General features: G+C 41.7%; 1 protein-coding gene across 1 annotated transcript in view; it reads left to right on the top strand.

Moving 5' to 3' along the window:
• The window catches only part of LOC112216376 (sodium channel protein type 8 subunit alpha-like), a 99481-nt gene that overhangs the window by 50781 nt on the left and 31947 nt on the right, over positions 1 to 16753 (top strand). Inside the window, exons 13-18 of the mRNA XM_042299691.1 lie at positions 2508 to 2819; positions 4570 to 4705; positions 8442 to 8680; positions 13115 to 13288; positions 14381 to 14737; positions 15036 to 15509. Of these exons, the coding sequence (XP_042155625.1) occupies positions 2508 to 2819; positions 4570 to 4705; positions 8442 to 8680; positions 13115 to 13288; positions 14381 to 14737; positions 15036 to 15509 (1692 nt within the window). The remainder of the gene's footprint in view (positions 1 to 2507; positions 2820 to 4569; positions 4706 to 8441; positions 8681 to 13114; positions 13289 to 14380; positions 14738 to 15035; positions 15510 to 16753) is intronic.

Here is a 16753-nt window from a genome sequence, read left to right as displayed (position 1 = left end):
CGCCGTAAGAACATTGACTGAAAACAACACACTCATCTCTTTTTGGAATACCACACTTCCTTTATATTTTTTAAGCTTTTATTGTAAGGCTTTGATTCTAAAAAAAACACGCTAAATGCCAATTTTTCACATTTGCATTTTTTCACCTGAAATTAAAGATTATGGGTACCTTTATGTGTATAAATTATGACTGTTCTCATACTTTTCAAACATTTACTTTAGAATGTTTTTTTTTTTTTTTTTTTTTTGGCAAGTGCGATATCTGACATTTGTTTTTATACCAAAACGTGCTATATCCAGATCCACGTATTTATAGAGTTGGACCAATGAGCTTTCTGCATTATGATGCAATTACATGACACTACAACATTCTACGGCAGCCATGTTAGAACTTCATTAACATTACACAGGGAATATTTAAATAAAATGTTATGGAACTGAATGTCTAGAAGCAGAACAGTATTAAACATTCTAAAAGTTGGCCCAACTCTCTAAATAAATAGCTCTGGCTATATCCACTGTCCAGATGAATGAAATGTTCCATATGGGTTTTGCCGCTAGAGGTAAAGTGAGTCATTTAGGGAATCATTTCTATTATATTTGTCTGTTCAGTCATAAGTTAGGTTTAATAAGAACCTTATCTTATTCATTTAGGCTATCCCCTGACTTAGTCAGCCAGATGCAGAGATAGACAGCTGTCACTCTCAGCTGTTTGCAGGCTGGCTACCTAGCACTATGTTATCTTTGACCTCTTGAGTGTAGTGGACCTTTTGATTATTATGGATCCCTTCAACACTTTGGAGCCTGTGATATCTGTTCCTGTTGGCCGAAAGAGGAAACCTTTTAAACAAGCTGATGAAAAGGAGAGAGAAAAGATGCAGCGACGGGAACTGTCTGTAAACCTATGGAGGGCTATGTCAGTGAATCACTCCAACAATAAGAATCAATCCATCCATGACTTTCTAATTATTCCTTAAATCCTTCCTTAAAGTGTATATAATCAAACTCAAAAAACTGTCCTTGATTTATCCTACAGAAAAAAACCTGTAAAACCCCCATAAACGTTTTTTACAAAAGCTGTCAGAAAATTAAACACATTGTATTTACCTTGTTCATCCTCTGGATACAATAAATTGCCTATGTGATTGGCTATGTGATTGGCTATGTGATAGGCTATGTGATTGGCTATGTGATTGGCTATGTGATTGGCTATGTGATTGGCTATGTGATTGGCTATGTGATTGGCTATGTGATTGGCTATGTGATAGGCTATGTGATTGGCTATGTGATAGGCTATGTGATTGGCTATGTGAATGGCTATGTGATTGGCTATGTGATTGGCTATGTGATTGGCTATGTGATTGGCTATGTGATTGGCTATGTGATTGGCTATGTGATTGGCTATGTGATAGGCTATGTGATTGGCTATGATAGGCTATGTGATTGGCTATGTGATTGGCTATGTGAATGGCTATGTGATTGGCTATGTGATTGGCTATGTGATAGGCTATGTGATTGGCTATGTGATTGGCTATGTGATAGGCTATGTGATAGGCTATGTGATTGGCTATGTGATAGGCTATGTGAATGGCTATGTGATAGGCTATGTGAATGGCTATGTGATAGGCTATGTGAATGGCTGATGGCTATGTGATTGGCTATGTGATAGGCTATGTGATAGGCTATGTGATTGGCTATGTGATTGGCTATGTGATAGGCTATGTGGATGATTGGCTATGTGATTGGCTATGTGATAGGCTATGTGATAGGCTATGTGAATGGCTATGTGTTGGCTATGTATGGTGATAGGCTATGGGTGATAGGCTATGTGATTGGCTATGTGATTGGCTATGTGATAGGCTATGTGATAGGCTATGTGATTGGCTATGTGATAGGCTATGTGATAGGCTATGTGATTGGCTATGTGATTGGCTATGTGATTGGCTATGTGATTGGCTATGTGATTGGCTATGTGACAGGCTATTTGCACAATATAGTTGAAACAAATGGATTCTTTAAAAATGTATTTATTTATGTATCAGGATACTTTGTTACATGTAACTGTTTAAAACCCAATCGGGAGACTTTTTCTACTGCAGTTTGATTGTTTGGGGTGGATATCTAGCATTTCGCCACAAAACATGATTATTTGTCAATCTAAAATAAAATTACCTTGGTAATCATTGGTGTCTTTTCAGTAGCCCATGTCATGGTAAGATTTACAAATTATAGCTCCGGCTCTTTCACAAGATATGTTTTAATTTGTGTAAATTTACAAACATTTCTGAAAATGGCTCAATTGCCTTTTGAAATTAAACTTAATTTAGACATTACAGAAATAGAGTTGGAGAGAACGGCAGGAGGAGATAAAGTAGCATAGATGGTTGTGGGGATTGAACTCTTGACCTTCAGCACTATCATGTGATTTGTGTTACAACTATATCAATTTCAATCACTCACTCGTCTCCTTTCCTTATTTCCTCTCCTTATTCCCCTGTCCCCTGCAGTCCCTTCTCAGTATCCCCGGCTCACCGTTTCTGTCGAGGCACAACAGCAAGAGCAGCATCTTCAGCTTCAAGGGCGTGGGCTCGGAGAACGAGTTCGCCGACGACGAGCACAGCATGGTGGAGGAGTGCGAGGAGAGGCGGGGCCCCCGGTTCAGCCCGTACCGGCGGTGCAGCTACACGAGCTACCACCACGGTGGTGGGAAGAGGAACTCCACGGTGGACTGCAACGGCGTGGTGTCTCTGATCAGTCCGGGGACCGGCGGACGCCTTTTGCCTGAGGTGAAAATAGATAAGGCATCTGGTGACGACAGTGTAAGGAAGTAAATGAGTAACTCAGACCCGTCTAGGCATGGCCCCCACTTTCTCTATCTTACTCTCTCTCTCTCTCTCTCTCTCTCTCTCTCTATCTCTCTATCTTACTCGCTCTCTCTATCTTACTCTCTCTTTCTCTATCTTATTCTCTCTCTCTCTCTCTCTCTCTCTCTCTCTCCTTATCTTACTCTCTCTCTCTCATCTTATTCTCTCTTTCTTTCTCTCTCTTGATCTTACGCTCTCGCTCTCTCTCTATCTTATTCTCTCTCTCTTTCTCTCTCTCTCTTCTTTGCAAGTCCGTCTGCGCTATCTGCGCTCGCCCTCCTCCCCTGCTACCTAGTATGTAGTGTATGCTATGCTGCCTCCCACCACTAGCTAAAGAAGCAAAATAGAGAAACTTTAGTTCATCAGAACAAAAGGTTCTTATTGTTACTTTATAACTGGGTTTTTCAGTGACTACCAGCATACTGTTGTTTTATATCTCAACGTTTTAATATCCTCACGCCAAACAGTGTGACGTTACATTGACATTAAAGGGATAGTTTGAGATTTTGGCAATTAAGCCCTTGCTCCTGTAGACTTCCAGCCATTGTGCTAACATTAGTATTGGCTCTAGAAACTACCCTCAACTTCCTTCAAATTGCACACAGGTGACATACAAATGGTATCCATGAGTTTATCTGACTCTGGGTAAATAGAAAAGGGCTTAATTGCCAAAATCTTGAACTAGTCCTTTAACATTGTACAAATTTAGCAAACTCTCTTATCTTAGGGCGACATTCAACTAAAATACAGTTGGTAAAAACAACCACATATCACAGTCATTGTCAGTAAAAACCCTCTTCAAAATAGCCAAAAATAGTCATTTTCTTTTCAAACAATCTGCTGTGAACAAACCAAGCTAAACAGAAAAGTCAAACCAATGTTTCTCTTTTGCTAGTAAGCAGCATGGTAGTGTGACCTGGTCCTTCTACAGGTCTTGTACAGTGTTTTTAACTTAGCCAGCATGATAACAACTAATCTAGTGACCATGGTATCTAATCTATCCTCTCCTTTTCTTTGACTTGGTGCATGCTCAATGCATGCCGACTGGGACGTACCTCAATCCCAATAATGTTGCCCCTAATGTTCTCAACGGTAACCAGACTACTCTTCCCTCTACGTCCTCTTCAAATGCTACATCATTTGTTACAGGACTTGAAGGTGATATTCTATGGTCAAAAAAGTACTAAGTCTGGAGATGTTTAAGGATAGGAGAATGGTTAGAGGGGTGAAATATAGTGGCAGGATTGGCACATTTAGGCAGGGGGACATTTAGGTTGGTTCAGGAGTAATGGTTGGTTCAGAGATAAGGTAAGTCAGACTGAATAATGTACATACATACACACACATACAAAATACTTCCCTGCTCAATTTCTGAATATTCAAATATTCAAGTTTTATGTAATCACAATAAGGTCAAATTTCCCTATACCGCTGTTCTCACTCTGGCTGTGAAAGACCTGCATGTTTCTAGACACAATATACTCTCCCTACCATCAGTATCCATTGACAACAAGATAATACATTACTACCCTGTGTGCCAGCCAAAAATGTACCAACCTACAATTTATCTCACCATTCCTTTCAATCCAAACCAATCCAATCTTGTTACAAGTGCACTTCCCTCTCTGGCCAGCGATGGCGCTGTGTGGTGGTGTTCATGGTTTGACTACCATTAGTGCTTGATTCTTCTTCTTCCTCCTGGCAGCCCACTACTGAGGTTGAGGTGAAGAAGAAGCTGTCTGGTTCCCTGATGGTGTCTATGGACCAGCTCAATACCTCCTTCGGAAGGAAAGAGCGGACCAACAGTGTCATGAGCGTCATCACCAACACACTAGCGGAGGGTACTGCCTCTATATACTTTATACTTTACTCCCTACACTAACTATACATCTCCCTACACTAACTATACATCTCCTTACACTAACTATACATCTCCCTACACTAACTATACATCTCCCAACACTAACTATACATCTCCCTACACTAACTATACATCTCCTTACACTAACTATACATCTCCCTACACTAACTATACATCTCCTTACACTAACTATACATCTCCCTACACTAACTATACATCTCCTTACACTAACTATACATCTCCCTACACTAACTATACATCTCCCTACACTAACTATACATCTCCCTACACTAACTATACATCTCGCTACACTAACTATACATCTACCTACACTAACTATACATCTCCCTACACTAACTATACATCTCCTTACACTAACTATACATCTCCCTACACTAACTATACATCTCCCTACACTAACTATACATCTTCCTACTAACTATACATCTCCCTACACTAACTATACATCTTCCTACACTAACTATACATCTCCCTACACTAACTATACATCTCCCTACACTAACTATACATCTCCCTACACTAACTATACATCTCCCTACACTAACTATACATCTCCCTACACTACTAACTATACATCTCCCTACACTAACTATACATCTCCCTACACTAACTATACATCTCCCTACAGTAACTATACATCTCCCTACACTAACTATACATCTCCCTACACTAACTATACATCTCCCTACACTAACTATACATCTACCTACACTAACTATACATCTCCCTACACTAACTATACATCTCCCTACAGTAACTATACATCTCCCTACAGTAACTATACATCTCCTTACACTAACTATACATCTCCCTACACTAACTATACTTCTCTCTACACTAACTATACTTCACATCTCCTTACACTAACTATACATCTACCTACATGAACTATACATCTCCCTACACTAACTATACATCTCCCTACCCTAACTATAATATACATCTCCCTACACTAACTATACTTATCTCTACACTAACTATACTTTACATCTCCATACACTAACTATACATCTCCCTACAGTAACTATACATCTCCCTACACTAACTCTACTTCACGTCACCCCACACTTTACATCTCCCTACTCTAACTATGACTGTATTGTTCAGGGGTAGAACGACCTTGTCAGCTCGTGGATTTGATCTAGCAACCTTTCGGTTATTGGCCCAATTCGCTAGCCACTGGGCTCCCTGCCACCCCAACACTAACTATACTTTACATCTCCCTACACATTATAGCTATTTCCATGCTCTATTGTTTTCACCTGACAGTGTAAACCAAAAAGTTCCAAACCTGAGGCATAGTTATTGGAGGAACAGTTATTTCTAGATCGGATCAGATTTTTATTGATAGACTTTCTTAGTACCCAAATGGGACTCACCTGAGCTGCCCTCCTCGCTCATTGGACGAACAGTTCTAAATCTCCTATATCTATAGCTACACTGAATGTACAAAACATTAGGAACACCGTACTAATATTGAATTGCACCCCCTTTTGCCCTCAGAACAGCTTCAGTTTGTTGAGGCATAGACTCTACAATGTGTCAAGTAGAGGTCGACCGATTATGATTTTTCAACGCTGATACCGATTATTGGAGGACAAAAAAGCCGATACCGAATAATTGGACAATTTTTAAAAATGTATTTCTAATAATGACAATTACAACAATACTGAATGAACACTTATTTTAACTTAATATAATACGTATATAAAATCAATTTAGCCTCAAATAATGAAACGTGTTCAATTTGGTTTAAATAATGCAAAAACAAAGTGTTGGAGAAGAAAGTATAAGTGCAATATGTGCCATGTAAGAAAGCTAACGTTTAAGTTCCTTGCTCAGAACATGAGAACATATGAAAGCTGGTGGTTCCTTTTAACATGAGTCTTCAATATTCCCAGGTAAGAAGTTTTAGGTTGTAGTTATTGTAGGAGTTATAGGACTATTTCTCTCTATTTCTCTATTTCTCTCTATACCATTTGTATTTCATATACCTGACTATTGGATGTTCTTATAGGCACTTTAGTATTGCCAGTGTAACAGTATAGCTTCCATCCCTCTCCTCGCTCCTACCTGGTCTCGAACCAGGAACACAACGACAACAGCTACCCTTGAAGCAGTGTTACCCATGCAGAGCAAGGGGAACAACTACTCCAAGTCTCAGAGCGAGTGACGTTTGAAACGCTATTAGCGCGCACCCCGCTAAGTAGCTAGCCATTTCACATCACATCGTTACACCAGCCTAATCTCGGGAGTTGATAGGCTTGAAGTCATAAACAGTAGAGCTGCTGGCAAAACACATGAAAGTGCTGTTTGAATGAATGCTTACGAGCCTGCTGGTGCCTACCATCGCTCAGTCAGACTGCTCTATCAAATCATAGACTTAATTATACATAATAACACACAGAAATGCGAGCCTTAGGTCATTAATATGGTAGATTCCGGAAACTATCATCTAGAAAACAAGACGTTTATTCTTTCAGTGAAATACGGAACCGTTCCGTATTGTATCTAACAGGTGGCATCCATCAGTCTAAATATTCCTGTTACATTGCACAACCTTCAATGTTATGTCATAATTACGTAAAAATCTGGCAAATTAGTTCGCAATGAGCCAGGCGGCCCAAACTGTGCAAAGAACGCAAGAGAAGTGACACAATTTCACCTGGTTAATATTGCCTGCTAACCTGGATTTATTTTAGCTAATAATGCAGGTTTAAAAATATATACTTCTGTGTATTGATTTTCAGAAAGGCATTGGTGTTTATGGTTAGGTACACGTTGGAGCAACGACAGTCCTTTTTCGCGAATGCGCACTGCATTATATGCAAACCAGGGAACGCTAGATCAACTAGTAATATCATCAACCATGTGTAGTTATAACTATTGATTATGATTGATTAAGTTTAATACTAGCTAGCAACTTACCTTGGCTTCTTACTGCATTCGTGCAACAGGCAGGCTCCTCGTAGAGTGCAATGAGAGGCAGGTGGTTAGAGCGTTGGACTAGTTAACCATAAGGTTGCAAGATTGAATCCCTGAGCTGACAAGGTAAAAATCTGTCGTTCTGCCCCTGAACAAGGCAGTTAACCCACCGTTCCTAGGCCGTCATTGAACTTAAAAATGTGTTCTTAACTGACTTGCCAAGTTAAATAAAGATTAAATAAAGGTGTAAAAAAAAAAAAGGCAAAATCGGCGTCCAAAATGACCGATTGTTATGAAAACTTGAAATCGGCCCTAATTTTATCTTGCCCATTCACCCTCAGAATGGCACACATACACAATCCATCTCTCAATTGACACAATGCTTAAAAATCCTTCTTTAACAGGTGACATCAATAAGGAATCATAGCTTTCACCTGGAATTGCCTGGTCAGTTTGGAAAGAGCAGGTGTTCCTAATGTTTTGTATACTCTGTGTATATATTGTCATTCTTGTACTGACAGATACTTCATTACAGACATATGTCACATATACAGAACGTATTATTTCGTAACATTTATCAATAGCAGACCTTAATTCAAATACTATTTGCTTTATTTCAAATTCTTTAAGCATTTCCTTTAGCCTGCCTGGAGTGGCACTTTGGTGGGGCCAAGTTGGCGGGGACAGGGTTTGCACTGTTGGGGACTTTTCTATTGTTTTGATTTTTGATATATTCCTTTCTTTGCGGGTCTCTTAAATACTTTTCTCAGAACTGGAGGAGTCTCAGCGTAGTTGTCCACCGTGGTGGTATAAGTTCTCCAACATGGTCCTCATCTGGGAGTGTTGTCCCATCTGGTTGAAGATCAAGGAGATCGTCAACCTGATCGTCATGGACCCCTTCGTGGACCTGGCCATCACTGTCTGCATCGTCCTCAACACCCTGTTCATGGCCATGGAGCACTATCCCATGACCCCGCACTTTGAGGAGGTGCTGTTCGTGGGAAACTTGGTGAGGATTTCACTATCTCTTTTTTGTGTGGTATTACTGCAAATGATTTATTTTACAGCCATTTTAAGCTGGTATTTAAAGGACACTTTACCACTTTTTAACCTTAAGAAGTGGTGTAGTGCCCCTTTAAAGGGTACTTTAAGCTGGTACTAAGCTGGTATTTGTATAGTATTAAAACCTTTTCCTGCAGTCAAATTACAAGGGGCCTCATGGGCAGAATTGTATTAATAATCATAATCATAATTAATTAAAAAAAAAATTTAAAGGCCGGAAATCTGGTGTTTCTATGTCAAACCATTTTGTTATATTTTAGTCTTCATTGATGTATCTAAAGTGTAATATTGGGTTGCAAACTGAAACATTTGATACATTTCAACTCTATATCTGACATGGTACAGGTGTCTTCTTTTTTTAAAGCCCATAACCATGTGTGTGAAGTGTATACTTTTGTTTCAAAGTAGATTTGTTTAAGACTACCAAGAAACACTCTGTGTGACCCTGATTTAGCCCACTGCAGTAAAAGGTTAACTAAGAAAGTATATGGAAGCGTTAGACATGTTCTATTATTGACCTCAAATAATTCAACACAATGAATAGGACAGTAAGTAGGGGCCAGGGAACAGGAAAGACTGTAGTAGAGTATGTGCCAAATTGGTAGTGGGACAGATACACTACATGATCAAAAGTATGTGGACACCGGCTTGTCGAACATCATTCTAAAATCATGGGCATTAATATGGAGTTGTTCCCCTCTTTGCTGCTGTGACAGCCTCCACTCTTCTGGTAAGGCTTTACACTAGATGTAGGAACATTGCTGCTATAACAGCCTCCACTCTTCTGGTAAGGCTTTACACTAGATGTAGGAACATTGCTGCTGTGACAGCCTCCACTCTTCTGGGAAGGCTTTACACTAGATGTAGGAACATTGCTGCTATAACAGCCTCCACTCTTCTTGGAAGGCTTTACACTAGATGTAGGAACATTGCTGCTATAACAACCTCCACTCTTCTGGGAAGGCTTCCCACTAGATGTAGGAACATTGCTGCTATAACAACCTCCACTCTTCTGGGAAGGCTTCCCACTAGATGTTGGAATATTGCTGCTATAACAGCCTCCACTCTTCTGGGAAGGCTTTCCACTAGATGTTGGAACATTGCTGCTATAACAGCCTCCACTCTTCTGGGAAGGCTTCCCACTAGATGTTGGAACATTGCTGCTATAACAGCCTCCACTCTTCTGGGAAGGCTTTCCACTAGATGTTGGAACATTGCTGCTATAACAGCCTCCACTCTTCTGGTAAGGCTTTACACTAGATGTAGGAACATTGCTGCTATAACAGCCTCCACTCTTCTGGGAAGGCTTTCCACTAGATGTAGGAACATTGCAGCTATAACAGCCTCCACTCTTCTGGTAAGGCTTTACACTAGATGTAGGAACATTGCAGCTATAACAGCCTCCACTCTTCTGGTAAGGCTTTCCACTCGATGTTGGATCATTGCAGCGGGGACTTGATTCCATTTAGCCACAAGAGCATTAGTGAGGTCGGGCACAGATGTTGGGTGTTAGAACTGGCTCGCAGTCGTCGGTCCAATTCATCCCAAAGGTGTTCGATGGAGTTGAGGTCAAACCATTTCAGTATGCGCCTTGCTTTGTGCACAGGGCATTTGTCATGCTGAAACAGGGAAGGGCAAAGTTGGAGGCACAGAATTGTCTAGAATGTCATTGTATGCTGTAGTGTTAAGATTTCCGTTCAATGGAACTAAGAAAAACAACCCCAGACCATTATTCCTCCTCCACCAAACTTTACAGTTGGCCCTATGCATTTGGACAGGTAGTGTTCTCCTGGCATCCGCCAAACCCAGATTTGTCCGTAGGACTGCCAGAAGGTGAAGGGTGATTCATCACTCCAGAGAACACGTTTCCACTGCTCCAGAGTCCAATGGCGTCGAGCTTTACACCACTCCAGACGACGCTTGGCAATGCACATGGTGATCTTAGGCTTGTGTGCGGCTTCTTTGCCATGGAAACCCATTTCCTGTAGCTCCTAACGAACAGTTATTGTGCTGACGTTGCTTCGAGAGGCAGTTTGGACCTCGGTAGTGAGTGATATACCCGAGGATAGGCGATTTAGAGCGAGGCGATCCCGTTCTGTGAGCTTGTGCGGCCTACCACTTCGCGGCTAAGCTGTTGTTGCTCCTAGACGTTTCCACTTCACAATAACAGCACTTACAGTTTACTGGGGCAGCCCTAGCAGGGCAGAAATTTGACGAACTGACTTATTGTATAGGTGACATCCTATGACGGTGCCACGTTGAAAGTCAACGAGCTCTTCAGTATGGGCCATTCTACTGCTTATGTTTGTCTATGGAGATAGCATGGCTGTGTGCTCAATGTTATACACCTGTCAGGGGTGTCCACATCTGTGTATGGCCTAACCGCTAGCTAGAACATCCCAGGACAATCTCTATCTCTCTCTCTCTCCAGTAGTTGTACCCTCATTCCATATCTTCTCTCCTCCCCCCGTCTGTAGACTTTTCTTCCCTTCTCTCCTCTCCTCTCCTCCCTCCTTACATTTGTAATTTTAGTCATTTAGTAGACGCTCTTATCCAGAGTGACTTACAGTAGTGAGAGCATACATTTTCATACTTTTTTGTACTGGTCCCATGTGGGAATCGAACCCACAACCCTGGCATTGCAAGCTCCATGCTCTACCCCCAATTTCTTACATGGGACTGGTCTGGTCTGTAGAGGGGCGTCTCTCTCTCCCTCTCCCTCTCCCTCTCTCTCCCCCTCTTTCTCCCTCTCTCTCCCTTTCCCCTAGCAGTGTCCAGACAGCACTCTGTTTCACCCTCCCTGCGGTCTCTGTGCTGGCGGGAGGCCTACATTAATATTGTATGCTGCCTGATCGATTAGCTTCTCTAAAATGGGGCCTGAATCACTGCTCTCTTCCTTTGAAAACCCAAACTAGGCTTTTTACCATTAGCATTTCTACAGAAACGGTGTCTAGTTCTTGAGCAGCACATTTCATCATATTCTACTAGCATGTTAGCATGGATAGCTTGCTTATTTGCTTAGGCCTACTACCTAATGCTAGCTAAAGCTAATAGCTAATACTGTTAGCGTGGATAGCACAGCAGTATAAGACAGTCACTCTGTTTGTGCTAAGGGTATGATATTTAGAAACAGCGGTTTGATCAATAATAGCAGCCAAAAAACGTATCACTTTCATTAAATTGTGAGAAACAGATATGCTCTTCACAGGCTGATGAAGATAACATGCAATATGTCACTTACTATCTGATTTGATTAGAGCAGTGTGTGTATGTGTGAAATAGCAGTTAAAAACAGCTGTTAAAAACGGTGTATTATAGGGTTGGGAATTGCCAGGGACCTCACGATACTGTATTATCATGATACTTAGATGCCGATACGATATGTATTACGATTCCCACGATTCTATATGTATTGTGATTTGATGTTCCAACCTTATTGCTCACTATATGTCTGCTGCAAAGGGGCAAGAGAGAGCCATAAGAAAACAACACTATATGTCTGCTGCAAAGGGGCAAGAGAGAGCCATAAGAAAACAACACTATATGTCTGCTGCAAAGGGGCAAGAGAGAGCCATAAGAAAACAACACTATATGTCTGCTGCAAAGGGGCAAGAGAGAGCCATAAGAAAACAACACTATATGTCTGCTGCAAAGGGGCAAGAGAGAGCCATAAGAAAACAACACTATATGTCTGCTGCAAAGGGGCAAGAGAGAGCCATAAGAAAACAAGTTTTGATCAGTCATGGAAATTAAAGTGCTGAAAACAAATTGGCTCCCTGTTTAAAAAGAAGATGGAGAACAAGCTATGAAGGAAAAATACTGGAGTTTTGGTGCAGGAACAGCCAACTAGGACAGATACAGCCCCGTGCCTGGCCACGCCTTGATCTATGGACACCTCCATGATTAACTACGACCTTCAATCATTCATTACACTCAGATTAACTATCACGTTTAGTCATTCATTACACTCAGATTAACTATCACGTTTAGTCATTCATTACACTCAGATTAACTATGACCTTCAATCATTCATTAGAATCAGATGAACTATGACCTTCAGCCATTTATTAGAATCAGATTAGCAGAACACAGAGGTGTCACAATATCCTTACTGACTTCAGAGCAGCTGTGAGATTTGGAAAGACAAAATGTCACTGTCGTGGGGGGCTAGTTTTGCACATTTTCACGGTCTGAAAAGTACTAGCCTCTGGATAGCGGTCCACCTTAATTTCGATGTAAAATAGTGCTCACTACACCCTTTTTGAATAATTACAATACGAGTTCGTACAGTACATCTGACCTCTGTTGGTCCCTGTGACAAGGTAAAGGTTCTAGTAGCAGTTACTCTACCTGACCTCTGACCTCTATCCGTCCCTGCCAGGTGTTCACAGGGATCTTTGCTGTGGAGATGTTTGCCAAGTTGGTTGCCATGGATCCCTACTACTACTTCCAGGAGGGGTGGAACTGCTTCGATGGCTTCATTGTGACTCTGTCCTTAGTGGAGCTGGCATTGGCTGACGTGGAGGGGCTGTCCGTGCTCAGATCATTCCGATTGGTAATCTCTTTTTGGGCCATGTCCTCCCCTCAAAATATACGTGTTTGTTGTGTATACAAATGATGTTAAATACACAGTGTGCATTGATTCAGTTACTGAATGATTACATGGTTATTGCTCAGCTACAGTACTGTCTCTATTATAGTGATACATTTACTATGTGAAAAATCACTTATATACTGCCTTAATATTCTATGTAAAGCTACTTTTCAACACATATGTATGGTCTTAATTGGAGCCAGTTTTCTACAGCAGGAAAATAAATCTGCAGTAACAGGAAATGTGGATTATAATTCATGGATATTTTTGTATGGGTTGATACATTTTTAGTCAGGGCAAATAAAGTCTGAAATTTCAAAGTGGTCTAAGGCACTGCAATGCAGTGCAAGCTGTGCCTCTAGATATTCTGGGTTCGAGTCCAGGCTCTGTCGCAGCTGGACGTTATTGGGAGGCCCATGGGGCGGTGCACAATTGGCCCAGCGTCATCCAGGTTAGAGGAGGGTTTGGCCGGCAGGGATGTCCTTATCCCATCGCGCACTAGCAACTCCTGTGGCTGGTCGGGTGCAGTGCACGCTGACACGGTCGCCAGATGCACAGTGTTTCCTCCGACGCATTAGTGCGGCTGGCTTCCAGGTTAAGTGGAAATTGTGTCAAGAAGCAGTGCGGCTTGGTTGGGTTGTGTTTCGGAGGACACGCAGCTCTCGACCTTCGCTTCTCCCAAGTCCGTACGGGAGTTGCAGCAATGAGACAAGACTGTAACTACCAATTGGATACCACGAAATTGGGGAGAAAAACGGGTAAAAGTAACAAAAAACACAATTAAAAATATATATATAACTAAAATACACTACAAGTTTGCAATTCCTGCTGTGCAGGAAACTTGTCAGCAACAAAATAGTGATCGAATTCTGTGTAACTGTTACTTCTACCTCTATAGCAATTACCATGCCAATACCCCAAGAGCCATTGCTGCTACAGGGCTATTGATCACTCAACCCTCTGCTGATAATATGCATTTTCCTCTCTCCCTTCTTCTGTCATTCTCACATCTTCTCTTTGTCCCTCTCTTCCTCCACCTCTCTCCCCACTCAGCTGAGAGTGTTTAAACTGGCCAAGTCATGGCCCACACTCAACATGCTGATTAAGATTATCGGTAACTCTGTGGGCGCCCTGGGAAACCTGACCCTTGTCTTAGCTCTCATCGTCTTCATCTTTGCCGTGGTCGGCATGCAGCTGTTCGGCAAGAACTACAAGGACTGTGTGTGTAAGATTGCCCTGGACTGTCAGCTGCCCCGCTGGCACATGCACGACTTCTTCCACTCGTTCCTGATGGTGTTCCGGGTGCTGTGCGGGGAGTGGATCGAGACCATGTGGGACTGTATGGAGGTGGCTGGCCAGGGCATGTGTCTCATAGTCTTCATGATGGTCATGGTCATCGGGAACTTGGTGGTAAGTGTCCTCTGAGTGTATGGTTGGGATGGGGAATGTTAGCCTTCCCGACGGACAGTTCTCAAACCCCAGTCTCCATGGCGAGGGCAGTGACTGTAACCGCTGGCCCAAGAAACGTAAGTCTCTGGGGAGAGCAGTTTGCTGTCTTATGAATGCCATATTCGTTGCACTACCCCCACCGAACAAGAGAGCGTGTCCCAAGCTACACATACCAGGTCCCGTTTGTACACACATCTCTGTTGGCCATATCAGATCCACTCTCACGTCTGACCCAGTGTGTCTCCTCTCCTCCCTACAGGTGTTGAACCTTTTCCTTGCCTTGCTGCTGTCCTCGTTCAGTGCAGACAATTTAGCCGCAACAGATGACGACGGAGAAATGAACAACCTTCAGATCTCCGTCATCCGCATCAAGAAGGGCATCGCCTGGTTCAAGATCAAGCTGGCAGAGTTGGTGCTCAGCTTGACCAAAAAGCCTCCGGTGGAGGATGAACAGAAAACCGTAGACGACATGTACGACAAGAAACTGAACTGTATCGCCAACCAGAGTGGTGTGGATATCAACCGTGACCTGGACTACACCAAGAATGGTAACGGCACCGCTAGTGGTATGGGAAGCAGCTTCGGGAGGTACTTGATCGACGAGGACCACATGTCGTTCATCCACAACCCTAACCTGACCGTGTGCGTTCCTATTGCGGTCGGAGAGTCTGACTTCGAGAACCTCAACACCGAGGAATTCAGCAGCGAGTCGGAGAACGAGAACAGCAAAGATGTGAGTGAACAGATTTAGTTAGCCACATTTTGAGTGATAATGTAGTGTATATGTTGTCATCAACAGGGCTCTGATGTAAAGTAGTGCACTATAAGGAATAGTGTACTACTTTACAGTTTATCTCTTGTTAATTATGTTGTAGTAATATTTTGGTAATGTTGCAGGAGGTAATGTTGGGGTTATGTTGTAGTAATGTTATGGTAATGTAGGAGGTAATGTCGGGGTTATGTTATATTAATGTTTTGGTAATGTTTCATGAGGTAATGTTAGGGTTATGGTGCAGCAATGATGTGGTAACGTTGTGAGAGGTAACGTTGTGGTTATGTTGTAGTAATGTTGTGGTAATGTCACAGGATGTAATGCTGAGTTATGTTGTAGTAATGTTGTGGTAATGTTGTAGGAGGTAATGTTGGGGTTATGGTGTAGTGATGTTTTGGTAGTGTTGCAGGAGTTAATGTTAGGGTTATGGTGTAGGGATGTTTTGGTAATGTTGCAGGAGTTAATGTCGGGGTTATGGTGTAGGGATGTTTTGATAATGTTGCAGGAGTTAATGTTAGGGCTATGTTGTAATAATGTTTTGGAATGATGTTGTATTTTTACACAGGGTAAGTAATGCTGTGGTTAATCTGTAGTTATGTTGTGGTAATGTTGTAATAATGTTGCAGTAATGTGGTCTGGGGATAATGTTGTAGTAGACAAATGTTGTAGTTATGTTGTAGTAATGTTTCAGTTTTGTTTGGTAGTTTTGTGGTTATGTTTTAGTAATGTTTTGGTAATGTTGTGGTACTGTTGTGGTAATGTTATTGCAATGTTGTGGTCATGTTGTGGTAATGGTGTAGTAATGTTGTGGAAGTGTTGTTGTAATGCTTTACTCCATGGTTGTTATTGTTGCTGTGGCCTCCTGGCTGTAAAGTATGGGTATGGTCACCAATGTAACAATAGTTTCATGTCCAAAGCTCTGATGTAATTCCATTACTCAATAGTATACACACTCATATACAGTTGAATTGGGAAGTTTACGTACACTTAGGTTGGAGTCATTAAAACTAGTTTTTCAACCACTCCACAAATTTCTTATTAACAAACTATAGTTTTGGCAAGTCGGTTAGGACATCTACTTTGTGCATGACACAAGTCATTTTCCCAACAATTGTTTACAGACAGATTATTTCACGCATAATTCACTGTATCACAATTCCAGTGGGTCAGAAGTTTACTTACACTAAGTTGACTGTGCCTTTAAA

The sequence above is a fragment of the Oncorhynchus tshawytscha genome, linkage group LG16 (genome assembly GCF_018296145.1).
Source record: "Oncorhynchus tshawytscha isolate Ot180627B linkage group LG16, Otsh_v2.0, whole genome shotgun sequence".
Lineage (NCBI taxonomy): Eukaryota > Metazoa > Chordata > Actinopteri > Salmoniformes > Salmonidae > Oncorhynchus > Oncorhynchus tshawytscha.
The sequence above is the reverse complement of the archived record's forward strand: the minus strand, read 5'-3'. Positions and strand labels throughout refer to the sequence as shown.